A 27437-nucleotide genomic window follows, 5' to 3' on the forward strand; every position below is an offset into this window, starting at 1 on the left:
GTGCCGGCCCGGCTCTGTCCTCCATGCTTGCGTAGACCTCGGGTTCCTGATTCTGGCCCCGGCGGTGTCCGGGCTCTTCCGGGCGGGCCCTCGGAAGGGGCGAGGGAGCCACCGGTCCAAACGCCAGTGGCAGACCTCGGGGGTGGAGGGGGCTTTGTCCGATGGGGTCGTGGATCGGCCGATGCACTTCGCAGGGCGCCCTGCAGACACGGCAACAATATCCTAGTTCCCTCGGTGACGGGGTGTGTGTGTGTGGAGGCGGGGGGGGGGGGGTGAGGTGGAGGTGGCCTCTGGGCTGGCCCTTACTTGGAGCCAAGGCTAAAGAGGTCCAGGATGAACTCTGCTGGGAGTGTGAGCCCCCGGGTTGAAGAGGTTGTAATTTGTCCCGAAAGATTCTGCACTTGGAGTTGACCGTTCTGTTGAAGTGGTAGGGCCAACGGAAAGGTGGTTTCTGCACCCAGAGTCAACGTGGCCCCGTAGGAGCTTGGAAGCTGACCAATGATGTGTCGCTCTTTACGAGACTCCAATGAACACCTCAGTTTCTGAGAACCAATCTCCCAGGGTTGCTATCCTGCAATGCTGACTCTTGAAAAGTAGTGCTGCGTTCAAAGTCTCTGTGTTAGGTACGATAGGAAACAGCTTGGGAACCGGTCATGTCGTTTTTGAAGTCTGGCCAATCATTCGTATGTGTATAATAGTCTTTTTTTAAAAAGTGATTTCTCGATGGATGTGGTGGCCCACACATTTAATTCCTGCATTTGGGAGGCAGAGGCAGGTATGCGGGTCTTTGTGAGTTCGAGGCCAGCCTGGTCTACAAAATGAGTCCCAAGAGAGCCACAGCTGTTACACAGAGAAACCCTGTCTTGAAAACAAAACGAAATGAAACAAACAAAAGCCTACTAAACAAACAAACAAACAAACATCTCTCAAGTAATAGCTTGGTTTGTGAAGCAGAGCATTGTCCTGCCTATCACTAACAGGAGAAATGATTGCCGATTAAAACTGTGATGAGTGATTGGTTGTCAGGTTTATCCAGATCTAGGAGATGTTAAGAAGTAATGAGTGGTTTGGTTTCATTGTGTAGAATAAGTGAGTCAGTTTACTGCTCAGAAATAGACACTCATGTAACACTCTTTTCTTTGTGACATCTTGTTTCCTCTCGCATCAGATAGTAGGTGAGACTTAGTTTCTTTCTTGGGTATCCTAAAAGTGTTCAAGGATAAGTGTGCACCCAGTAGCTGTACCTCATTGCCAGGTCATTTGAGGACAGAGGTCCGACTTGGTAACTTTGCCAAATGTGAAAGAGTTGAGTGTATTTGGGAACGTTTTCTGGAGCACCTTCTTGACTGATTAAAAGGATACCTCAATGTGCTCCAAATAGAAGGGAAGGAAGGCATTAGTTGTGCCAGTAAGTGCTGTGGCTGGTAGAGTTTGAACACTTGTGTGTTGGGTATGGCCTAAGCCAGCTTATTTGGAATCGTTTGTGGGTTAAGATGTGGAACACCAGATGTGCACATTAGCTAGTTTTCTGGAACACTCACCTATGCACCAATGTCTCTCTCTGCTGAGGTCTTTCTGGTCCAAGACCCAGCCTCCATCCAGAAGGTCTGCTGTGTTAATAGAGGTGTTTCCAGAAGAGGAATGTCTAGGTGATTTGGTTCCTTAAATTCATCCTTAGCAACCCTCACCCCACAGAACTGAACGTCTTTCATCCTAGACTGCAAGACTGAAGGCCTAGAAGAGATTTAGCTTTCTGTTGCTGGAGGCATGCTGTTAAAACTCTGAGGGATCTAAGATCTAAACTAGGATATTTTTGTATTAGTAGTATTAGTATTAAGGTTACAAGTGACTAATGTTTAAAAACCTCTTAGTTGGCAGACCTTGGAATTCTCTCACACCTGCAATATTTCCAAGCCACTGCAGTGGCCATGTTGTCTCACAAGTTAGTGCTGCTACTGTTTTCTCCTCCTTCTCTTCCTCCTCTTCTTTCTCCTCTTCCTCCTCCTCTTCCTCCTCTTCCTCCTCCTTCTCTTCTTCCTCTTCATCTTCCTCCTCTTTCTTTTCCTCTTATTCTTCCTCCTCCTCTTCCTCTTCTCCTTTTTCTTGTTACAAATTATTTAGGCTTTTAGGTTAAAATAAGATGATAGGAATCCCACCTCCACCCTGTTCTTAAATTTTAGCTGATGGCACATAATGTGTTGAGGTCCCAAGTTTTGCAGTGTTGATTTGAGTTAAAAGAGATAAAAAGACAAACAGCCCTAGGTGCTACAGGGCTCTATTGAAGGGCAACTAAGAGACTGCTAAGCTGCCCTCGACCCCTCACACACATTTAATGGCTTAGGAGAGCAAGGGACAATCTTGTTGATGTGGGGAGGATATGGAAATGAGGATGATTTTGACGAGAATATGTAAGAACTTTACAAGCATCACTGAGATTAAAATGAAGTTTGAAAAGAAACCTAAAGTTTGCTAGAGTCTTTAAAACTATCAACCAGGAGGTACTATAAATCACATCTTTCTGAATAATTAATAAGAGCAGGTATTATTTTGATCTTAGAATTAGGATATTTTGATGTCAGAAAGTTGATCTTACAATCCAGTTAGTTCTGCTGTTTGGTTTGGCAAATGAGGAAACAAAGCCAGAAAATTTCCCAGGTGGTGTCCACGGAGTCCCGGAAACCAGGTCTGCTGGTGCGTGCAGTGTCTTTTCACGTGCGCGCCTTGGGAAGCTTGGACTTCCATATGAGGAGCAGGACCTTTGGACTCTCAGGGATCCGTGGAGGAAGCGTCTCCCCTGCTCGGAGCTGCTGCTTGCCTCTCTCCCGCCCTTGCCAAGTTCCACAGGCTTATTTGCAGACTCAGGGAAGCTCTTGGAAGTGTGTGGAAAAGGACACTCCACAGTGATCGTTCCCTTTCTAGTCTCTGTTGCTGTTTGCATCTAGGAACTCAACCTTTATCTCAGAAATGGAAGCCTGAATCCAAATGCGTTGCTGGAGCCCTGAGAAAGTGACTTGATTTTTCTGGCCTCAAAGTTGCTTCATAGAAACACTGAAGTTTAAAATGATTAGTGTAGGAATAATTTAGAGTTTGCCACAGGACAGGTATTTTGTTGTGTTTGACCAATTTATTAAGTTTTTACTTAATAATATTTCTAAAATCTGAATATCTTCTCCTTGGTGATACATTATAAAACATTGTACACATAATTTTTACACTTAGTGCTTAAAAAACAAGAGTGCTTTACATTTTACAAAACATGGTGCTTGTGATCAATTGAGCCAATAGTATTGAATGCATCATTAGTATAAGTGAATATATAGTTTTATGTTTGAATAGCTGATTGGTATTTAGGGTAAGGAGCTGCTGAGATACTCCCATGTATTGTAGGTCTACTATGTAACAGTTCCTTTTACAATTAAAATATTCCACCTTGTAGGACGAAGCTCCTTAAGCAGGAAAGTAAACATCTCTGAGTAGTTTCAGGAAGTCCCTAAAACTGATCAGATTTACTCTTAGAGTAGGCCATAAAAGCTGAGCCTTCCCCTCAGACGGAAGGGAGCCAAGCTGCAAAGAAGACTCTCATACCTGGCAGAAGCAGAAACAAGCCAAGCTGCTTGGAAGTAATTTAGACCAACTGAGGCACCAGCAGAGGCCATTCTCCAGCCTGTTAAGCTGCTGCAGGTTGTGCAAAGTGTTCCAGGTTCCCAGCTTTGTGAGATGTCATCCATGCTGGGTGGCCTGTGGTTCTGCAGCTGTCTCCAGTCAGTAACCCCTCACCCATATTCCTGTAAGTAACCCCAGTAAAACTCAGTGGTTCACCAAGTTGGACTTTGTTAGTGTTTGTACTTTGGTCTGTCCTGGACTCCCTATGTGTGTTGCATCTCCCCAGGAAAAGTTTTGTCACACAACAAGGTCTCTTCATTTGGGGACCACAATAGCCTTTGTTTTGCATATGTATAATTCATGGTTAATGCTATATTAGAGCAGGTTTGAGTGTTCCCCAAGAGTTCCCATGCTAGGAGGGAACTCTGAGTTCCCAGTGAGGTGGTGAACTGTGAGATCCCTGTGCCTAGAAGAGGTTACTGGTAGCCTGCCCAACTTACCCCTCCTGAGGTGAGTTACCAAGCATGGCTGCCCCATGAACTTGACCAGCGCCTTGGCATCCTGTTCGCTTGTTGGTTTTCTGCCATGTTATAGACAGGCAGAGGGGTCCTCACCACAGGCTGGACAGATAAGGCTGCCCTAAAGTGTGAGTTGAACAAACTGGTTTTCTTTTAAATTAGTTACTTTGTTAAAAGTCAGTTACTTTGTGAAGTTGGCTGCAGGTGGGCCAGTAGGGTGGTGAGTTTACATTTGTGAATTCATGAACACATGCACACCAGTAAAAGAGGAACAGGAACACAGTTCTCAGGGTTGAGTGAGAAGTGTTTTCATGACTTGAGTCAGGCTAACAGTCTCACCTGGGAGGTGCTCTTTGGCTCTGTATTTCCGCATTAACAGCACAGCCATCTTAGAAGTGGTATAGTTGTTACCTAGAGGAGATAGGACTGCCTGACAAACCTGTGTGCTCTGTGGAAAACATCTTTCTCAGTACCTAGGCCCTTTCCTTGAGCATCTTATGTCCGTTTGTCCTTCTATGGTTCTGTGATTCCTTGGTAACATGGTTGTGTTACAGACCAGGAGGCTTCTGTGGGTACTCTTGTCAGGTACTCACTCATGAGCCTGTCATAGAGGCCACTGATTTCCCACAGTTGTTTGCTCTGCTCAGTCTGCAGCAGTGATAACGATAGTAAGGTAGTAATTGGTGATATCCCACATACCGTATCCTCTCACATCAGCCAGCGAGGTGCATAATATTATCTGTATTCTCACAGTGAGATTATCTCAGACAAATATTCCTGTGTGAAAAGATTCCCAATTTATTTGTGATTGCTGCACAGTATGTGTCTGCAGAGGTTAGACTATTTGTGTATAGAAGGTGTGTGAGGACAGACCAATGAGATGGCTCAGTGGGGAAAAACACTTCCCACGCAAGTCAGATGGCCTGAATCCCAGCCACAAAACACACATAAAGGTGTGAGGAGAGAACCGACTCTACAAACTGATCTCTGACCTCCCATGCTGGCGATGAACCAACCTACCTGCCTTCTTTCCTCCCTCTCTCCCTCCCTTCATTCTTTCCTTCCTGTCTCTCTTTCTTTCTTTCTTTCTGCACATGGAAAGCGTATCTGGCTGGACTTACTTGATTTTAACGTGTGAACTTTATACTTTCTCTTTGAGGGCAATGGTTTTCAACCTTCCTATTGCTGTGACCCTTTAACATAGTTCCTCATGTCGTGGTGACCCCCAACCATAAAATTATTTTCATTACTACTTCATAACTGTATTTTGCTACTTTTATGAATTGTAATGTAAATATTTGTGATTACCAGTGGTCTTAGGCTGCCCTTGTAAAGGGGTCACTTGCCCCTTCCTCCCCCCAAAAGAGGTTGTGACTCACAGGTTGAGAACCACTGTTTTAGGGGGAGATTTTCCTTTGTGCTAATGAAGGATTTCAGGAATATAGCAGGCGCTTTGATGCCAATGCCACACCTTTCCTGTGAGCAGCTGTTAACCTGTTTACAGATGGGAAGACTAAGGCTCAGGAGATCAAATATGAGGCCTTGATTGCAGTGTTGGAGACCAGCAGGACGTAAACACCAGCACAGACCTGTCTGGTTTCTGAGAGTGATCTCAGCTGCTTCTGGGAGCAGTTCCAAGGTTACACTAGCCACTTGTTTGAGCCTCAGGAGGTGGCCCAAGCTGTGACCCTAATAGCTGTCACCATCAGCATATTCTTGGTGGCCAGCTTCAGACTTTTCTGCCTGCCTGCTGTTTGATTTAGTGTGTTCATTTTCTATCTTCATTGCTCTACTGTTATCGTCTACTGTTTCTTGGCCTTCCTTTATCAGTATGTCTGTGAGCTAGGGGCTAGGACAATCTGAGTAAGATCCCATGCTCTGCTGCACAGTGCAGTGGGCTCAGCCTTACTGGCTTTGAATCCCCATGGTGGTACCTCTGCTCAGGTCAGGTGCTTTGGCTGTTCCCTGTGCTAGGACTGGGCTGCAGAGTGCCCCCCACAGCCCCTGTTCATCATAGTCTGGTCCAGGAGTGCAGGGCACTTCCTGAGAGGGGCAGGCTGACGTCTGTCTCTTCCTAGGGCATGAGATCGCCAGACCCCACTTCTAGAAGGTTCTTCTTCAGTTGTGGCACAGGAGGTCTGAACACCGGAAAGCGTGAAAGTGTGTGGGTAGGCTCTGAGAAATACATGAGGAAGTAGATTGTTCTGGAGCTAGCTTTTATGGGCTCTTCAGGGGAGGTAGAAGGCCTGGCTGCTTTGAAGGGACGGGGATGGGCCACAGAGTAGACAGGCTAAGTGGCCCTGTGGAGGTTTAGAAGGCCCCCTCGTAATTGTGAGCCCTGTGCCCTTACACTGATTTTTGAAATAGGAGTTGGCTGTAGTAGCTACTTGGATGTTCTCAGTCTCCCTTGAGGTGGGTTGCTGAAAATGACTTAGGTGTGTGGTTTTTCTTTGTTTATTTCCTATTTGTCTTCTCGTCTACTTTGGAACTCATTTCATTTTTTCTGCTTAATATGCGAGGTTCTGAGTCCTACATCAGAAGGGATCAGACAGAGTGATCTTGGGTTGTGTTGTAGCCAGATTTATAGTAGGACTTAGCATTCCCTGTGTTGCTTTCAGTGAGGAATAAGCTAGAAAGTAGCTCTTACATTGCTGAAGTTTACCTCCCAGCTCAGCTGATGTTCATAGGCGCTCATGCCTGAGTGGGGGGTGCACATAGCAAACATTAGCAGGGTTTTTTTTTTCAGAGTTTCAGGGTAATTTCAGAGTTTGTTTGAGACTGTTGAATTTGAATCCCAGGTTCCTTTGTGGGGAATGAATTCGGCTTTTTTTCCCCCCCAGTTCAGATAGTGCTAGAAGATTGTGTTCAAGGTAACAAAGAGAGTCCTGGGCGAGAGCAGGCTCCTCGTGTTTGTTTTGCTAGTTTGTACCCAAATTTACCTGTCTCATTTAAGATGTGGTTTTAAGTTGGCTGTGATCATAGCATTGCTCTTAGATTAGAAGACTTGTTTTTAAAAATTGGGTCATTAAATTTAATTCATGGGGGCTGGCGAGATGGCTCAGTGGGTAAGAGCACCCGACTGCTCTTCCGAAGGTCTAGAGTTCAAATCCCAGCAACCACATGGTGGCTCACAACCATCTGTAACAAGATCTGACTCCCTCTTCTGGTGTGTCTGAAGACAGCTACAGTGTACTTACATATAATAATAAATAAATCTTAAAAAAAAAAATTTAATTCATGGTTCAGAAATGTGGGGAAATTATAATGTCATATTTTCTTTACTTCTCAGTGCAACAGAATGGGATACGACACGGGTCTTACACAGCCTCTCGGAAACATATCTATATTGATAAAAATACGAAGATTATTTGCCAGGGTTTCACAGGCAAACAGGTATGTGCATCTACATTTTTATTTAAAGTGAAGACTATAGATGTAAAAAAGTGACTTCTATTTTTAGTAACACAAAAATAGTAATACATGATAGCACAGAACTATACCGTACAGAAAGGGGCTGTGTGTCCGGAAGAAGTGCAGGTGGACATTGTAAAATGGACATTGCGCTTAAACTTCCCTTGAGAATACATAGGAGCGATAGTATCAGAGACGCTGTCTTTCAGCAAGCACAAGACTCCTGGTTTTCCTCTACTATTCCTTTGAACACTAGGCAAATAGACTCTAAAGAAAAGCTTGTGTTAAGTGTGGAATCCATACCTCTGAGAGAAATGCACAAATGCACAGACGCTCCTGGAAAGTGTGGGCAGGTGAATCAGCATGGGACTTCCCACTATGTCCTGGTCTCTGAAGGAGCCAGAGGGCAAACTCGCCCTTGGGTATTTGAATTGCTTCTCCTTCTCTTCTCTTCCCACCTCTCCTCTTCCCACTTGTGCCATAGAATTTGCATAGTTGAAATATACCTACGGTTTGATTCTGCAGTAAAACCATCATGAGTCTCCGTTCCTTCTTTCCAACCATTCTGCTCACCAGGAACCCTCTGTTAAGTTGGCAGATGTCCTCCAGATGAGGAATACAGGCAGTTTTCTTTCTGAGGAATGAGGCGGTAAACTTCAGTATTTCTCAGCTTAGAAAAAGTTAGATAGTTGTCATTGAAGAGGAAGCCCCAGAGAGGGCAAGGCTTGTGTTTGCTTTTTAGATTTATTTCTGGGGTCTCTGTGTCTCATTATAATCTCTTGTACAAACATTTTGTATGTATACAGAATGCAAGTAGGCAGGCAGGTTGTGTCTTTTGCCACATCTGTACTGTAGAACTGTTCTAATACAATGTAATTCACCAAAGAAGATGCAGGCAGTCTTACAGACCAGCTAGCCAAGTCTTAATCTGCAGGCTGCCAGCAGAATGCCAGCCACATGTTACAGATACCACGTTCACACACAGACATGTCCCCAAGGGAGCTGCACGTCCCAAGGGAGACGCACGTCCCGAGGGAAGGATGTGTGCCGTGCGTCCATCCACCTTCTCCTTCCCAGGCAGACAGTCTAGTTTGTGTATGTTATAATAGCATAGAATCAACCTGCAATCAAGCTCTTGGGGATGTTCATTATGCTTGACTTGTTTTTCTGTTTGTTGAACTTTATGACATTCTTGTGACACTTTAGCCTCTGATATCTTTGTAAGATGTATGGAACTGAGTCTGCTTCCTAAATTAGTTAATGATTTATTCAAGTCTTTGAGTCTAGGGTTGGTCTTGCTATTCTTTTTCTTTCTGCTCACCACCTTCTTCCCTTCCTTTCTTTTCTTTCCTTCTTTTTTTTTTTTTCCTTTTTTAAACAGAGTCTTGGTATGTAGTCCAGGTAACCTGGAACTCACTGTAGTTCCAGGCTTTGAACTCATAACGCTCTGCCTACCTCTGCTTCCTGAATGCTAGTTTTGACGTCTTAGTTCCCTCCACCTTAGCTGTTTTTCATTCACCTTCCTTGTGCTTGCATTTCTTCGCATTGTGCGTTTTAGTGGTCTCAGGGTTTTGGCTGGCTACTGAGCTGAGGGCCACAGAAGCGTGAGGATTGTCACACTCACTAGTTCCTTTTCAGTGCACATGCACTGTGTTCACATAGGTGAGGGATGCTCTATGTGAGGATGGATTCAAGCCACACACATTGCCTCTGGGTGCTGCAGGATTTCTTTCCTGGCACTTAGGAGCTGCAGAAATTATTATTCCTATTCTAAATTGTGAACTGGCTGATGGGAACATGAAAACTATGGGAAACAGCTCATTTTGAATGAAAGTATTACTTTTATTTAATAGCACAGTAGGACTAGGAAGATGGATTCATTGGCATTTACTTGGAAGTATAGTCCTTTGCTAGAAGCCTAGACCATTGCTTCTTAGACTCTGGAGTAAAAAGATCTGTTGATGTAATATGATCAGTACTTTTGTGAAATACAGTAAACCTTAAAACACTTCCACACTAATTAGATTTTTGTCATTCTCCTTTGGTATTTTTTTTTCCTTCTGTCTTGTTCATTTGTCACTTTAGGTCAGCTGGTTGTAGACCAGCTGGTTAAAGACAGAGTGCAAAGCACTGACTGACTTGTGGCTCTTTCTAAAACTCCATCACTAGCTTCAAACTGGTTGCTTAATTTGCTTAGGTTGAGTTTGCTAGTATAAAGGGAAATTTAATTGAAAAATTTCTAAGGTTCTTAAAGCCATAATTTTTATGCTTTAAATAATTAAGAACTTGAGTAGTTGGCTCATCGTGGTCAGGCCCCTGTAGAGTGACCACACAGACCTTCTCACTGTTGATTGGTCATTGTTGATTGGCTATATGTAATATGTTGAATTTGGTGTCATATTGCAACAAGACCAGTAGACAGACATTACTATCTTCATGGACTGTGCCTCTCAGCTGAGAGGACAAATATATCCACAAAATCCATGACTAAATCATGTGGTACACTAGAAAGTACGATCACTATGGAAGAGCAAGCCAGGACAGCAAGAGTGCATGTCCTGTGTAGAGTCGTATGGTTGGTGTGGGGGAGAAGATTTTATATCAGATGGTGGGGAAGTCTGTCTCAGAGTCAGGGTCCAAAGGAGATGTGCGAGTGACTCACTGAGTGCTCAGCAAGGCCCACAGGCAGGCAGGCAAGCAGGCAGGCAGGCGTGTGCCATGGGAGCTCCAAGCCAGCGTGGCTGCAGTCAGATATCCTCACTAGTAATGAGGACTCACAGGGATGGATGGGGCCTGCCATGGGAAAACGAGGTGTGTGTTAGTTTCACGGCTCTTGCTGCTATGGGGAACTGATTCAAAGGGAGCAAGGACAAGACGCTTCTAGGAGTTGAGGTGACATCAGCCAACACAGTTCCCAGCAAAAGGTAGGACAGAGACTGGCTGGATAGAGTGGCTCAACAGTGAGAAGAATCTAGTGTGACTTTGAGTCTGAGCGTCTCTGGGAGTGGAGTTGTCAACAGATGGAGCAGGTTGAGAGGAGAGCCATCAAGGCCCAGTTTGAGGTGTTCAGTCAGATGCCTGCTCGCTCTCCAGGGAGAGTTAGGTAGGCACATGAGTGTATGATTGAAGGCAGAGGTCTTGGCTAGTTGTGTGAGAGCTATGAGTAGCAAGGGTCACCGTAGAGATTCCACTTGCTGCCTTGGTAAGGGTGGCATCCCAGAAGGCATTGGCTGAGATGGAGAAGAAAATCCGAGAGAACAGGAGGAAGCAGAGGTCTAAATGTTAGTGGGAATGATCTTGCAATCTCCAGAGCCACTGTCCTTGCTTCTGTTTGGTGGGTTTAGGGGAGGGTGCTGTAATGCATGTCAAGGGAAGAGTTTGGGGAAAACTGTTAAATACCTTGCAGGACGGTCTCCCATAACAAGGAAGCCCCATGTCCCAAAGACCAGGTAGGCTGTCAGAGAAAGTGAGTCACAGGGAATACAGGAACTGGCAGGGAAGTCTAAAAGATCCACTGAGGATCAACCAATCCTTAAAGACAGACCAGTTAGCTCAGCCTTGGGTTTTCTCTAGTTACTGTTTGGCTGTGCGTGTGTGCTTGTGTGTGTATGTATGTCATGGGGGCGGTGGTGAGTTAGAGTAAACCAAGTTATAATTTATATGTGTGTGTGTGTGTGTATGTACATGTATTTGTGTGTGTATGTATATGTATATGTGTGTGTATGTACATGTACATGTATGTGTGTGTGTATACGTGTACATGTACATGTATATGTGTGTGTGTGTATATGTACATGTATATGTGTATGTATGGGAAGGAGCCAGGCTTGGATAAATATAATCATCCATCATGGGTGTGCAGTTGGACAAAGTGGGGTGCAAAAAAATGAGGAAAGGAAAAATGGGGTGGCCTTTTAAACAAGTAACAGACTGTTCCAGATCCGCAGCCAGTTACAGCAGGGAATGGCAAAGGACTCTTCCAACGGCTGTTCTGGCTTTGCAGAAACTGGTTTTATTGGAGGTTGGCAGCAGTTTACTGAGTGGAAGAAAGGGCTTGGCTGGGGCTCCTGCCTGGGAGCATCTAACGTGCTTGGATTTCTGTCCCCATGTTGCTGAGCGAGCCTTTGCTTCTCAGCTGTCTTCGTCAGCCTCTTTCATGGTTCTTGTGCTTTTTCCTCACAGGGTACCTTTCACAGTCAGCAGGCTTTGGAGTACGGCACCAAACTCGTGGGAGGAACCACTCCAGGGAAGGGTGGCCAGAAGCACCTGGGCTTGCCCGTCTTTAATACTGTGAAGGAAGTAAGTAACGGCTTCCGAGAAGAAGCAGCAGGGCAGAGACAGGCATCCTCTGGGTGGGGTCTTAACTGTGCGCTTTTTGCCTTTCTATCTGGATATCAGTGACCAAGAGAAATTGGGATTGTGGTAAAATCCAGTAGTGAGTTTTGCAAGAGATGTTCGTCATCTGTTAAAGGAAGCTCCGTGGTCTGGCTTCTGGCTGGCTCCTGATCTCTTCACTGCCTTTCTTCCAGAGCGGTGCTACAGGTGTCAGCAGCAGTTGCAGAAGCCCCTGTTTCAGAGGGGGCTGTCAGGCAGGCGTGGTGTGGGTGCTTCATGCACAGTGCCCCAGCCAGGCCTTGCATACCCACAGCAGGTGCCCTTATGGCAGCCCAGGATGCTGCTGTTGCAGAGTCTGAGGGTTCTGTCTGTCTGAGGTGTCCCAGCTGAGACGTGACAGGCTCGGACTGTTCTGTGCCATCAGACACTATTGAGATGACATGGTAGGGTCTGCTTTTTTCACCAGTTGCTGGTTTCTTTAAGGTGATTTTTTTTTTCAGGAAGTTTAAAATATAGAAATTACAAATACAGGTTTTTAGGTGAATCAGTCTTTTTTCCCTTTCAGTTTTTTAGGCTTTGTAAACCAATAGTTTTGTTCAATCAGTTCATATGTTATTCATTGTGACCCAGGCAGATGTGAAATTTGGATATCCTAAGTTCCTTGACAAATATTGTTTCTTATTTTCCTATTCATCTTTTACAAAGAACTTTCGGAATGAATAATCATTAATTGTGTAGTATGACTCCCCGTGTACAGCACTTGTTGCCAGCATCTGTAAGTATTTGTAGCCGTGAGATAGGAGAATGTGGGGACTTGGGTTTCCAGTGAAATGTTGTATGCCTGTGATCTGGTTGGCCCTGGCCTTGATTTCCATCCTTTGCTTCATTCCCTTTATTGTTGCTTCCCCTGCCCCACGAGGTCTTCTCACTAGCCCAGTATAGTCTTGAACCCATGGTCCTCTAGTCCAGTGGTCCTCAGCCTTCCCAGTGCTGTGACCCTTTAATGCAGTCCTCATGTTGTGGTGACCCCCAGCCATAAAATCGTTTTCCTGGCTTCTTCAGAACTATAATTTGACTACGTTTATGAATTGTGATGCAAATATCTGTGCTTTCTGATAGTCTTAAGACAACCCCTGTGAAAGGGTCATTCGATCCCCAAAGTGGTAGTAACCCCCAGGTGGAGACCATTGTTCTGATTCGTATCTGAGTCCTGAGTGCTGGGATTATAGGCACAGGCCACCACAACAGGCCTGTCATTCTCTCCTGAGAGAGTTAAAACATAAATGACTTCTAATCCTTCGTGTCATCTATAGGCGCTGTCAGTGCCTGCTCTTTGGACACTGTTGAGGTGATGCTGTTTATGGGGACATAGTGGTCAGAAGCTCGGTGTCTGGGAGCACGGACTCATCCCGGGGTGACCCCTGAAGAGACTGTCTGTGGTCTTTCCTCTGCGTGTGCCCATGCAGTCTGTCACTGTAGTTAGACTTTGTGTAGCATCCCTTGGTACAACCTCCGAACGCGTTTTGGTTATGGAGAATCCTCTGCTTTGCTGCACTGAGCAGACACCGTGGAGTCAGATATACTCAGGGTTAAATATTGGCTCTGCTATTTCCTAGCCATGTGATTTAGTGTGGTAACTTACTATATTTTGTTTGGTGGTTTGTTTTGAGACAGGGTCTCTAGGTAGCCTTGTCTGGCCTTTACTCAGAGATCTGCCTGCCTCTGGTCTGCTGACATTAAAGGCATGCACTACCACACCTGTGGTATTTATTTACTGTTTCTTGATCACAGCATCTTTTTTTTTCCTTTAAAATTTTTTTTTTGGCAGTCTCATATAGATGGATCTCTTGAGTTCAGAACAGCATGGTCTACATACTAAGTTACAGAACAATCCCGGGCGACATAGAAAGACCAAGTCTTAGAAAAACTACAACAGCAAAAAAAACAAAACAAAACAAAAAAAAAAACCAAACCCCAAAGGAAGCAGAAGATGGATGTGCAAGGCCACCTGTGGATCAGTTACTATCAAATGGAGACTAGTAGTCAGATTTACATTCCGTAAGGCTTTGTATAAAGGCTTTGCATCGTGGTGGGTGACAACATTAAAACCTAATGTTTGTTTTGTTAACTCACATTCTTACTCTGTGGCCATGTATGTATATGCACTTGGTTTGACTTGCTATATTCTAGTAAGTATGTATTAAGTAAGAAATGTCAAGTAAGAACACTCCACTTGGGGCTGGAGAGATGGCTCAGCTGTTAAGAGCACTGACTGCTCTTCTGAAGGTCCTGAGTTCAAATCCCAGCAACCACATGATGGCTCATAGCCATCCATAATGAGATCTGATGCCCTCCTTTGGTGTGTCTGAAGACAGCTACAGTGTACTTACATATAATAATAAATAAAATAATGAATAAAATCTTAAAAAAAAAAAAAAAAGAGAACACTCCACTTAGGCACTGGGGAAATGGCCCAGCAGTGAGGTTGAGAGCACTTGCTGGTCATCTAGAAGATCTAAGTTGGGCATTTTCCAGCACCCACATTGGACTCCTGACAAGTGCCTGTAACTCAAGTTCCAGAAATCCAACATCTTCTGACCTCTGAGAGAGAGCACCTGTATGAATGTAAGCTCTCACAGGTGCGTGTGCACACACACACACACACACACACACACACACACACCGTAAAAATAAATCTATATAAAAGGGAACACTACTGTTCATTGGTCATATTTACCATGGATTTAAAATAGATGTTTGAAGGCTAGATTCTGAAGACCTGGGGTCCCTGGCCCTGGTTCTTCTAAGGAGAAACAGAGTTTGAAGCTGGATAGGTGGCACCAGGTCTTGTGAGTCTGGGGAGGAAAAGTGAAGCTGTGCATAGCTCCAGAGAGGAGGGAGCACAGGTGCAATCCTCCAGGGAGGAGGGAGCGTGGGTGCAATTGGGAAGAGCTCTCAGATTTACTGTCCTTTTGTAGGGTAAGATGTACGGAACCTTTAAATTCACAATGGCATTCAGAGAGGCTTTGCTTGGATTCTGCTCTTTTTTTTGACTACGTCACGGACTACAGAATGGGGGAATGAGGATAGCCTGCCTGTGACCCCTTCCTAAACATTAATCAAATTATGCTGCTGAATATATTTTATTTATGATTCAATCGGTTGTGATTAATGTTTCAGGCCAAAGAGAAAACAGGAGCAACGGCTTCTGTCATCTATGTCCCTCCTCCTTTTGCTGCTGCTGCCATTAATGAAGCAATCGACGCGGAGATTCCCTTGGTTGTGTGCATTACGGAAGGTATTCCGCAGCAGGATATGGTGCGGGTCAAGCACAGACTGACACGCCAGGGAACGACGAGGCTAATCGGGCCAAACTGCCCCGGCGTCATCAACGTGAGTGTAGGGTAGGAGGGAAGTCAGAAGGCTATGGCTTTGAATTAAAGTACGTGTGTGTGTGTGTGTGTGTGTGTGTGTGTGTGCGCGCGCGTGTGCATGTGCGTGCTCGGGTGTTTGTGTGTGCTCGGGTGTGGGTGTGCACATGTGACTTAGGGGTTAGAATTTTCTTTGGAACTTTTCTGAAACTGCAGTTTACTTTCCTCCAGCCTGGAGAATGCAAAATCGGCATCATGCCTGGCCACATTCACAAGAAGGGAAGAATAGGTGAGTGACTCTGTTACTTTCTGATAGATTAAAACATAGAAATTCCACTTTCCTAACTCGGCTCACAGTGACGGTGACTGTAAGTCAATGTGTCTCTGTAATAAGTTATTTTTTCTTACAGTGAGTCAGAAATATATCTCAAATATGATGGGCCTCTTTGAGAATCACTTGTAGTTCTGTGGAACCAGTGATGATCGTGGGTAGTGGTTCCTTTTCTGCTCAGACTCTGGGTTCTGCTGTGTATTTTGTGTTCGTGGTGAATACCAGCTTCCTGCTCACAGCCTCCTGCCTGCTCTGTGGCTTTACCACTGTTTATCCATTTTCTTAGTGGTCATCTGGGCTGTTTGCAGGTTTGAGCATTAGGAACAAGACTAAAATACAGGCCTTGCTATGGATACACTTTGATTTCTGAAGGGCAACATTTGCTAGAACACACATTTAGTATGCTTGCCTTTTAAGGAAGTTGCCAGGGAGTGCTAGGAGATGTCCGTGCTACTTTGTATTCCGTCAGCAGAGTCCCAGTTACCCTTCCTCCTCCAGGCTTCTCCTCTCCAGCAGACTTGTGCTTGCTCTTTGGGGGATGAAACAGCTTTTGTTGTGATGCCCCTGATGGGTGAGGTCAAAGAGCGCCTTCTCAGTCTTTACCCTTGATCCGAGGGTGCACTTGGACCAACACACAGAGGCAGGAAGTGAGTTTGGCTTTTAGTCTAACTCAGGTGCTGCCTGGCCTGGCCTCATAGTCTACTCAGTTGGCTCCTCTGAAAAGAATTGGCTGGGGGAGTTGGAAGAGGAGGGAAGGGTCACTGCTCCCAGGGAGAAAAGGTCACTCACTGCTCCAGGGCATCCAATTCCTAGAATAGAGCTCTGGGCCTTTGTATGAACAAAGCTTTTACTGGGTGAATTTTAATTCCTTGCCCTAAAACACAAATTTCATAAGATTAGATTGAAACGATACATATTTGGCATTTCTTATCAATCCTTTGTTTTCTTTTTTCTTTTTGTTTGCTTGTTTGTTTGTTTTTTGTTTTGTTTTGTTTTTGTTTTTCCCAAGACAGAGTACCTCCTTGTAGCCCTGACTGTCTTGGAACTTACTGTTGACAAGCCTGGCCTTGAGCTCAGATCTGCTTCCCACTGAGATTAAAGGCATGCACCACCACTGCCCAGCTTGCTTGCTTGCTTGCTTGGTTCCTTCCTTCCTTCCTTCCTTCCTTCCTTCCTTCCTTCCTTCCTTCCTTCCTTCCTTCCTCCCTCCCTCCCTCCCTCCCTCCCTCCCTCTCTCCTCTTTCTCTCTCTCTCTCTCTTTCTATCTTTCTTTCTTTCTTTCTTTCTTTCTTTCTTTCTTTCTTTCTTTCTTTCTTTCTTTCTTTCTTACTCTGTTTTTCTTTAAAACTCTGTTTTCTTAAAACTCATTAAGATGCCAGCTAAGAAGCTAATCCTGAGGTAGGTTTTCCATTAGCATGGCTTAAAGTGAGCCCACATTCCTAGGGGTGGTTTGTTGGCCTGGAGATTTCCCTGGCCCCATTGACTGTTAGGTCTGCCTCCAGGCCAGACACGTCCATTCTCTTTAGCTGGAGTGGTTTTCCCTCAGCCCTTATTGCTGCTTTAACATCCTGCTTTTCTACAGAGGCATTGAGAATCGTGTAGGACCGATCAGAGCTCCGAGCTCCCAAAGCACTTGTGCTATCTTTGGCCTCTAGCAGGCATGAAGCTACCAAGAGGACATCTCTGGCTTTTGGCCAATAAAGAAACAGCATACTTTTCCTTGGGATCTTTTTAGCCCAAACTTGACCATTTTACCTCATGTTCTTATCATACTTGTTCCTCTGGAGAAGTAATCCTAACCTCCATTATGGGATTAAGATGATCTGTGCTTGCAGCTGAATTTTGGGTGTCAGGTGCAGCAGTATTGGGGTACCCCTTCAGAGGGCCTATTTAAAAGACTCCAACTGTCAGACCTAGGGAGAAAAGGAAATCCTTGACTGCAGTCTGAAAGGATTCTAAAATGTCCAAAGCAAAGCCCTTTAGCATCTCTTGTTGGGCTCATATTAGCCTCCGTCAGTGGGACTCCTTGTTGGTCTCCAGAGTGATGAGCTTGCAGTCTGCTTTACAGAATCTTTGATAACTGTTGCAATCCCCTAAAAGTCAACACGATATCTGTCCCGTGTGGCTCTGCCCATATTATAACTATGGACACGGTGAGCTTCATCTGCATGTGTCTTGGCTTTTCCTCCTCCCCCAGGCACAAGTTGTTACTTGGCCTGCCTTCTTTACTCCACTTGAGTGTTATATGGGCTGAGAACAGATGGGTCTGTGCCTGCCTATGTAGGCAGGAATTTAATACCTTTGGGAACCAACTAGTTAAAGTAGTTAATCCTAATTTACTACGTAAGTAGCCTTGTGGTACTTTTGCCCAACTAGAAAAGTAGCAGCTGGATGGCATCATATAAGGCAGTCAGACCTAACCATGTCGCAGGCTGGCTGTGGTCCTTCCTCCACATCTGCCCCAAGGTTTCCCAGGTTCTCTGAGGGAACTGGAGATAACCTAGACTTATCTTCCCATCCTGACTTACCTTGTGCTTAACCCTCTTCAGGGATGTTTCTTATACTGAGTTTAATGTCCAAGGCACATCCCAGCTCTAGGACACCCTGACAACCACAGGACTGTTTGGTGTCCCCACAGCATCTCTTCCCTTTGGCCTGTGCACAGAGCAGTCTTGGTCCCTTGGGACTTTCTTTGGGCTGGCTCTCCCAGTATTGTCCAGAGACTTCCAAACCTGGATTCTTTTCCTGATTTGAAGAATGCCAAAGGCCCAGGACCCAAAAGCCTTTAAAAAAAAAAAGAAAGAAAAAAAGAAACAAGAATTGGTAGGATATGTTTCCCAGAGGAGGGGTCTGAGGCACTCTTTCAGGTGAGCTAGATTCCTGGACTGAGCACCCAAATTATTAGAAATAAGTTTGGGGTCACAAAGAAAGAGACTGCCATTCTATCTGAAGGCAAAGGTTAGTCTTAGTCAAGAGGTTCCCTTGGGAAGAATGAGCCAGGAACATTTTTATCAGTACTATGTCTGTGTCTATCCGAGACTTATTTTGCTTCCTGGATTTCACAAACTTTCTCAAGATGCTATGGGAAGACTGTACTGTTACTTGGTTGGTTCCTTAAGGAAATAGCCAGGCCACATTTCAAAGCTAGCTGTTCTAGGCTTGAAGTTGGATTCTCTGCAGCTAACTTTGACCCACTTAGATTGTTTCTCCATTATAATAGCTAGGGGCAGTGTTCTTTACCTCCCACCATAACTATTAATGTTAACTAAGAGCAGTCATCACAGTGGGACGACTTGTTCTTACCTGAAAATTCTTAGGGTTGCACTGTGTGTGCTACGTGAGGTATAACTTCTGGACCTCCCGCTGTTAGTAGGCTCAATAGAAAGCAGAAACGGGACTGAGAGAAGCAGATCCCATCTCATTCCTTTGGGACAGTCCAGGAAGGGCCTGTGTGGGAAGCAGCACACAAGCTTTCTGTGTGGCTTGGCTAGGTAGTTGGTGGTTCTTGTCAGGTGATAGAGGTGGGCCCTCCATTTTAAGCAGAGTACATGTGAAAAGGTAGGGAAGCGTGAAGGAGCACGAGGCCCTTAGGAGAAGGGAATGGTAGACGCATCTAGGGAGTAGGCCAGGTCTGTGCTGGGCTAGGGAGGCAGTGCAGAGTTCCCCACGAGGTGAAGCTCTGTCAGGGAGCGGAGTGGAACTCACCTAAAAGAACAACTGGGTGATGTGTGGGAGGTCCAGGCATGCTTGCTTCCAGTTTTACTGTTTGATGTGGAGAATCTGCAGTCTTGTGTGCCTAAGTATGTAGGGCAGGCAAAGAGTACATTTGCATAGATAGCATACATCCTGACCATGAGTATACAGTGACAGCTGAGACACACTGCTTTTGGCCTAAGATTGAACACGGCTGTGCTGAAGCCGAGGTCATGGTTAGCTGATGCTCATGGCTTTTGTTTTAGTCAGACAAGAATTCTCCTCGCCCTATAGGAAGGCCATACTGTTAGGATGAGGTCTTACCCAAAGGAGGAGATTCAGTAACCCGTGGACATGCCAGAGCTTCAGAGTCGTGCACTGATGTGTTTTAATTGACATCTAAATTTTTTTTTTTTTTTTGGTTTTTCAAGACAGGGTTTCTCTGTATAGCCCTGGCTGTCCTGGAACTCACTTTGTAGACCAGGCTAGCCTCGAATTCAGAAATCTGCCTGCCTCTGCCTCCCGAGTGCTGGGATTAAAGGCGTGTGCCACCACACCCGGTGACATCTAAAATTTTTAATATTTTGTAACAACTTAAATGAATTATGCTTGTATATAGTTGGGAATCCCAGCTCTGCATCATGTCTCTGTTGTAAATACTGCATGGATTGCTGCCTGGGACTAGTGGCCTTTGGGCAGGGCGGGGTGGGGCAGGGCGGGGCAGGGCAGGGCAGGCAAGCCCCTTGAACTGCTCTTCTACCATAGACCCTGGTTGTGAAGTTAGGTGTTCTCAGCATAGGCTTGGTGCAGTAAGGAAGTTAAATGTGAGACTGGCTGAATTAGGGAGGGAGCTTACCAACTATTCTAAGAATGTGAACATTCTTAGAAAAACAGTTGCAGGGAGGATGTAGGTAGTATTGCTAAATACAATTAATTCTGATTTTTCATGGTTTAGTGATGGGGTACCTAAAGCCAGTCTGTTCCACTGCCTTAAGCAGGATAAAGCTTACCAAGGTCATATTAATATTATCCTCTCTGTAAAAATTCCCAAAAGAGGGGTTTTAAGGTTTTTTTTTTTTTTTGTTGTTGTTGTTTCTTTGTTTTGGCATTGGTTTTAAAGTCATAAAACAACCCTAACTAATGACATACTTCCCTTTGCGTCTTCATCTGAAGCTGCTATTGATCTAAGTGGCAAACCATGCTGTGAATTGTATACAGTCTGTGTTAGTTTCATCACCATTTGGCCATATGCCATCCATGCAGACTGATGTTTTTACTCTCTTCCTTTTAAGGTATCGTGTCCAGGTCCGGTACTCTGACTTATGAAGCAGTTCACCAAACAACCCAAGTCGGATTGGGGCAGTCCTTGTGTATTGGTGAGTGCTTGGCCGGAGTCTTTTTTTGGAGCATAGCAATGGAGCATTCCACTCATGGAATGATACAGTGACAGGGACACCAGATGGCTTTCAGTAGGAAGGTGCTATGGTCTCACAGCTAATTTGCTGGTGCTGTATTTTCTGTTTCTCAGGATTTGATTCTGGGTTAAGAGAGTGCACAGGTGACCAGAAGGGTGGGCACTGTGCCCAAAGCTTCTGATATTGCTTACTGTGAAGAAATGGCTCCTCAGATTTAGCATTGTGCTATCACAATATGTCCTGTGTTTCATAGTTATCGCAGTCTTTGCCTCATTGTCTCTCCCTGGGCCACCTGGGTGCTCCTCTGAGCTGAAGCTTTAGTGCGTAGCTTATTGGGCAGAGTCAAGGTTGAGGACGGCTACATGCCCAGGGCTTCTCTATGTACCATACAAGACTGCGGGACACTTTAAAAAGCCACAGCAGGTTTTACAGTTTGAAATTACCTGCCTTTTTGTTCTTTTTGCTGAAAAGTAGACAAGATTCTTATTTTTTTTTAATCTTTAAATCTTTAGAATACATCTTAAAAGCCTTTTAAAAATATCTCTTTGTAATACAATAAAATAGGCCCCTGGAATATTCAATAAGCAATTAAACTCAAATCGAAAACATGTGCTGAGCCTCTCTACTTTCAGGACACAGTGTTAGGCATGATATCATTCGGTGTGATGTGGACTCAGAGCTGGCTTTGAAACAGACTTGCCGATTCCATCTTCTCAAGGCTCTGTTCTCCCCTTGTAATGGAGGATCATGATGCCGCAGCAGGGTTGGGGACTCAGCAGTGGCCCGTCTGCCCCTGTGAAGCAGAGCCCAGGACTTGACCCCTGGCTGCCTCCTCCTCAGTGCTATGGCCTGTTCTCAGCTGCATTTCTCAAAGATGTGTTGGAACAAGAACATGGGCAGCCAGAGAGTAGGGGACATTTGCCTCGTGGCTGTCCAAGTTCTCATTGTTAAATGTCACGTGCTCGGAGGAGAGGCCTGTGTGCAGGCGCTGCCATTTCCCAACTACAGAAGAGGGCTATGGAGCCTTCCGCCCTGCTGCTCACTGACAGTGTCTTCAAACTCAGCCATTCCTCTGTACCTCTCCTGTTAGGAACTTCTCTGTGGGAAGACATCTGTTCATTGTTTTAGCTTTTCCTGTGGTGCACATAATGCAAAAAGCTCTCTCTTTCTGAGCAGAGTTTTCAGGTTTATTAAGTATATGCTCAAAGCAATAGAATCAAGGACAAGTGGCAAGAGACACTCACTGCCCCAAACACCCATTTCTTTCAAGGCACAGTTGTTAGTGTGGAGTAGTTTTATGGGTTATGTGAAGAGGACTGGGTTTGTGAACATGGGCAGCCTGTCGCCTTTTACCTGCATCCAGTCTCATAAGTGAGAGTCGGTTTGAGAGGTTTGAGTGGTGAGAGCCATGCGTCATCTGAAATACTAAAGAGCAGGGGACGGGATAACAATGGAGTAAAACGTTTCTTAACGTAAGTTCTACGCTTTCTCCTTACAGTTTTGACTCATATTGACATCCTTTGACCTTCTCAGGCATTGGAGGTGACCCTTTTAATGGGACTGATTTTATTGATTGCCTTGAAGTCTTCCTGAATGATCCAGCCACAGAAGGCATCATACTGATTGGTGAAATTGGTGGTCACGCTGAAGAAAATGCTGCCGCGTTTCTGAAGGAGCATAACTCAGTAAGTATGTGTGGAAGACCTCAGCTGTCTGCTCCTGACAGACACTGGGCTTGCTTCAGAGGTTATCTTTATTTTTCACAGATTTCATTTCTCAAGAAAACATGAAAGCTCACTTTAAGCCCAGGCTTTTTATTCTCTAACACTCAGGATGTTCTAGATTCTGAGTTCATTTGTTCCCTGCTTCTCCACTTTGAACCCTCCCCTACAGGCGTCACCCATCATTGTGTAGTTGAAATGTTGGACTCTTGCTGAGAGGAGAGAGTTTAGGCCAGAAGCCAGAAGCCTGAAGCCCAGATTTCATTTGAGGCTTATATCCGCTGTCCCTGGTGTTCTTCCTCTAGATTCCAAGGGAAATAAATGTCCTTGGCTTTTGCAAGGTTGACCCTCTAAAGAACCTTTCTTTTCTATCTTTCTCTGTTGTTTTTATCTCCTGCTAACTTTAGTCTTTGCTTGTAGAAAGCCCTCAGCACTGAAGATCAAGTAGAAAAGCTTCCTATGTACACCTGGGGAAGTCTTTGTTGTTGCCTCTGCCTTCCAGTTAAATATGTGAAGGAGTAGTGTGCTGCTGTATTGCTGTCAGTTAGCTCAGGGAGCTAAGCTGCTTTGCTGGATTTGGCCGGTAAGGGTGAGGGAGGAGGGGCCACATGCTGGGAGCAGGTTGCTGTCCAGCCTTGGTGAATGAGTCTGAGAGCTGAGGAGAGAAGTGTGCAGTGCCTGAGTTAAGTGTCCTTTTCTGCTGATGACGGTGACAAGTGGTCTTCAGGAGGCCAGGCCAGCGGAGGGTGGGACTGCAGAAGAAGCCAGGCAAGAGGAGACATGGCACTGGAGGGGTGGCTCAGAGCTTAAGAGCACTTGCTGCTCTTGCAGAAGACCTAGGTTCAGTTTCCCACACCCACATGGTAGCTTACAATCACCTGCAAGTCCAGTTCTAGGAGACCTTGTGCCCTCTTCTGGTCTCCACAGGTACCAGGCACACACTTAGTGAGCCTGTGTCCATGCAGGCTAAACATTCATACACAGTAAGATAAAAAATTAAAATTCGGAATAACTTCACATTGGCACTTATGGGAAAAAGCAAAACCAAAACCTGAGGAGTAAATAAATTAAATGCCAGAAGAGAAATAGGGACTCTGGCAGTGTGGAAGGAGGCAGTCATGGCACTGCAGGCCTGGTACGTAGTGCACCTCCTCTTGTTGGTGCTTTCAGGAACTTTTAAGGACCGCTTTAAATGTCCATGTCTTCTGGGAGATTGAAAGCCCCACAGAGTTGTAAGATGTGGCCCAGCTCTCTCTAACATCAGGTCTCTTTCCTTTCCCTTCATTCCCTAAGCCCCCAGCATTCTCGTTTCTGCTGAGGACATTCCTTGGCCTTGCTGCTTTGGCACCGCTTGGGTGTATGAGGCAGGAACCTAGGGAGCAGCCTTGGTGAACTGAGCTGCAGTGTTGTGCTGTTTCTGGGAAGGTTCCCAGGAGCCTCCAGTTAGACCTCAGACTTCCTTTGACATCCTCTGGGGCTCCTATAGACTCCCTCCCTGCTCCTACTCCTGGTCCCGGGCTGTTTCCTGCATCTCTGCCTAAGCTGTGGGGTTGTCTTGCATTCTCCCATCCGTGGCAGACAACTCAGGGGTCTCTTTCATTGCTCTCACCCCCCTCTGTGTCTGCAGTGATGGATCCAGATCAGAGGCCTCAGCTCGAGTACCCTGCGTCCCTCCACACTGAGCCTCATCTTGCTCACTTGGACTGTCTCGGTCATGCCCTACTCTACTCTCCAGCCACTGGTTTCTCCCCAGGCCCAGATGCCTTTTTTCTCTGAGTAAAACCAATCAGGATTTTCCACTTCGGATGTAAAGTGCCCCATAAGCTTATATGTAAAGGGTGTGGCCTCTGGCTGCTAGCACTGTGGAGGTTCTGAAACTTTAGGAGAGGAGCCCAGTTGGAGGAAGAGGCAAGTTCTTGAAGCATTATCTTGCCCTGCTCCTTCTCCTCGCTCTCTCTGCTTACTGCTGCAATGATGTCAGCAGGGCGCACTTTGCTTGTTCATACCACAGGGGAGGAGCATGCTAGTGTGTACTGAAGGAACCCTCTGAAACAATGAGTGAAGATTCATCTCTTCTTTTAAGTTGTCCATTCACATGTGTCACACTGTGGCAGGGTGGCTGAAGGCCCCACTTGGCACATGTGAGTTCTTGCAGACTCTTCTGCCACCTCCTCAGATCTGTGCCCTGTCTGATGTTCCAGGGTATGGATGTCAGGGTGCTGGTACTCTGTACAGCCTGTAGAAAGCACTGATGAGTATTGCTAAGTGAGGAGGGTGGGTTGTTAGTGGCTGTCTTTTTTCTTTTTTACAAATGATTTAGTTTATTTTACATGCATTGGTGTTTTGCCTGCATTCACGGCTGTGTGAGGTTGTCAAATCCCCTGGGACTGGAGTTGCAGACATTTGAGAGCTGCCATATGTGTGCTGGAAATTGAGCCCTAGGTCCTCTGGAAGAGCAGTGAGTGCTCATAACCTCTGAGCCATCTCTCCAGAAAAGTTTGTAAGCTTAAGTAAAAAGTGCTTTCTATTCAGGAAAAAAAAAAAAAAATCTGATACCGTGTTACACTGTCAAATTGAATACTAAAGTGTATTAGGGCCCAACTCTGAATTCTTTGAATTGTTTACAAGTTTAGTGGCAATATGTGTTTGTTTCATTTATTATTTCTGGTTGGGTTTTACAGAGCTAGTGTATTTATTTTAAGCAGCTTAAGACAAAGTGTCACATAAGAGTCAGCAGTGTCTGCCAAAGAGGGTGTTGGATCCACTGGAACTGGAGTCATGAGCAGTTGTGAGCTGGCAGGGGGTGCTGAGAATTGAACTCAGGTCCTTTGGAAGAGTAGTCAATGCTCTTAGCTGCTGAGCCATCTCTCCATCTCTAAGGGCTTTTAGCATTTTTTAATGTCAGAATCCCATGCAGTGATAGTTATGTAAATAATTTTGTATACTAGAATGCACTTTTGTTGAATAAAGTCAACCTTGCTCATTTTTCTTAGAGTGTATAATTTTAAAGTAAAAAGAATGATTGACTGTCATGCATGTAGTTTCATATTTAAGAAAGTCCAGGTCTATGTTAGTGATGTGCGTGGTCCATGGACTTACAGCCTTAGTAGGAAATTGAGTGCGAGTCTTGGGTCTTTCCCTGTGTCCCAACACCCCTCATCTTTTCCTTTGAGGACATTTATTAAGGATGAGAACTATAACAACAACTCAGGATGTGAAGTAAGATAAGCGATTGACCTTGAGTCTTTTTTTTTAAAGTAGAAAATACAATCTTTTATTTAAAAAAAAAGTCTCCATGAAGCTCATTCTGAATAATTCTTAAACAGCATCAGTAGCTATTCATGAACTGGCTACATTATCAGATCCACTCTCTCCTGAAATCTCCCACTACTCTCCAAGGTGCGCAACACTGTCTCCATCTTAAAACTCTCCAAGGTGCGCAGCACTGTCTCCATCTTAAAACTCTCCAAGGTGCGCAGCACTGTCTCCATCTTACAGCTGCGAGAATAACACTGTCTCCATCTTACAGCTGCGAGAATGAGAGTCTCCAGAAGCTGCATGCTCTGCTCAAAACTCCAAGCTCCCCAGTGACAGATGTGGCGCTTGGCCCCTTTGCTGCCTGGCACCAAAGCTTACACAGTGTCCCCCTGCACTGCCCTGCAGCAGGTGGTGAACCCAAGACTGCGCTCTAGTCTAGCCGGCCACCTCCTGATCTTGAGTCTTAAGTTATTGTCATAAGTCACAAAACACAATTTTCAGGTGTATGTACTTTTTATTTATCAAAAGAAAGGCCCAGGTGCGTGTGTGTGGAACAGCTTATGAAGTGCCGATGGCGCTGCTACCGGCTGGTGGAAGTGCTTGCTCAGTGACTTCTGAGTTGGTGTGGAGCTCTGAGTCTCCTGAAGGAGAGGACTTCAGTGTGTGCGTTGAGTGATGGGCTTTCCCATCCTAAGCCATTCACTGCTTGCCAACGTCACAGCTTTGAGGTCCAGTTTGACTGACTTAGTCTTCAAGCTTTCACAACCTCTCTCTCTCTCTCCAGGGTCCAAAGGCCAAGCCTGTAGTGTCCTTCATTGCTGGTATAACTGCTCCTCCTGGCAGAAGGATGGGCCATGCAGGGGCAATTATTGCTGGAGGAAAAGGTGGCGCTAAAGAGAAGATCTCTGCTCTTCAGAGTGCTGGGGTGGTTGTCAGCATGTCCCCCGCACAGCTGGGAACTACCATTTATAAGGTGAGCACACGATAGCTGTGTCCTTCTCTCTCCATAGCTCACTGCTCTGAGGCCCTAATGTAAAACCTTCCTGACGTGAAGAGAGACATTTGCCCTTTGTCATTGACAAGGTGTGCAAAGCATTTCAGAGGCAACAGCATCCTGAATTGCAGCCTGGGCTGTGGAAGGAGTTGTAGCTTTGTGGTTCATGATTGGGGTGTTCCAGGGGAACCCTTGGAATATAGCCATCCTGACTCCAAAGGCATCTGTTTCCAGAGAGGGGCTGCAATTCAGCAAAGAAGCAACAGTAAAGAGGTGTGGGGGTGGGTGCCTGAGGAGGGCAGGGCCGAGCCATGAGTGGCTGTGTGGTCCTATCCTGTGCCCACAGTTAGAGGAGCTGCATTCCACCATTTGGCTTTTCCTTTCTGATAGAACACTGTGGTGCACGCTCAGTTGATAGTCTGTAGTCTGCAGTGCTCTCAGTATGTCTTCTTTAGTATCATGTCTCTCCTGCTCTCTTTACGAGAGTTTTAACCTTGACAAAACAAAACAAACAGTAGATAAGACAACAGCTCACGATGACATTTGTCTCTTAACAACAAAACCCTGTCTCTTAAGCTGAAAATAGGCACAAATTATTTCCCTAGATAGGAACAGTTTCCAGAGAATTCAAAATTTCTGCTTTGTTGTGAACTTTGCCCTCGTCTTAGGGATTCTAAGCCAGACTCCTTGTTTGATCAAGTCTTTGCTCATGTGCTTTCAATATCATATTCCTGAGTGGTTGGAAGAAGCGGGTGATTAGTAAAGTATGAGAAAGTGTGTTTAGTTG

The 27437-nt window shown here is 45.4% G+C and overlaps 1 protein-coding gene and 1 long non-coding RNA gene across 2 annotated transcripts in view; both read left to right on the forward strand.

The window, feature by feature from the left end:
• The window catches only part of Suclg1 (succinate-CoA ligase, GDP-forming, alpha subunit), a 28403-nt gene that overhangs the window by 256 nt on the left and 710 nt on the right, over positions 1-27437 (forward strand). The window contains exons 2-8 of the mRNA NM_019879.3: positions 7411-7514; positions 11715-11831; positions 15048-15260; positions 15470-15527; positions 20555-20638; positions 22211-22362; positions 26441-26629. Of these exons, the coding sequence (NP_063932.2) occupies positions 7411-7514; positions 11715-11831; positions 15048-15260; positions 15470-15527; positions 20555-20638; positions 22211-22362; positions 26441-26629 (917 nt within the window). The remainder of the gene's footprint in view (positions 1-7410; positions 7515-11714; positions 11832-15047; positions 15261-15469; positions 15528-20554; positions 20639-22210; positions 22363-26440; positions 26630-27437) is intronic.
• Gm38834 lies at positions 3-5734 on the forward strand. Its single transcript, XR_869182.3, has 2 exons — positions 3-623; positions 3522-5734. It is a non-coding gene; the product is annotated as a predicted gene, 38834 (long non-coding RNA).

Source organism: Mus musculus, chromosome 6 (genome assembly GCF_000001635.26).
Source record: "Mus musculus strain C57BL/6J chromosome 6, GRCm38.p6 C57BL/6J".
Taxonomy (NCBI): domain Eukaryota; kingdom Metazoa; phylum Chordata; class Mammalia; order Rodentia; family Muridae; genus Mus; species Mus musculus.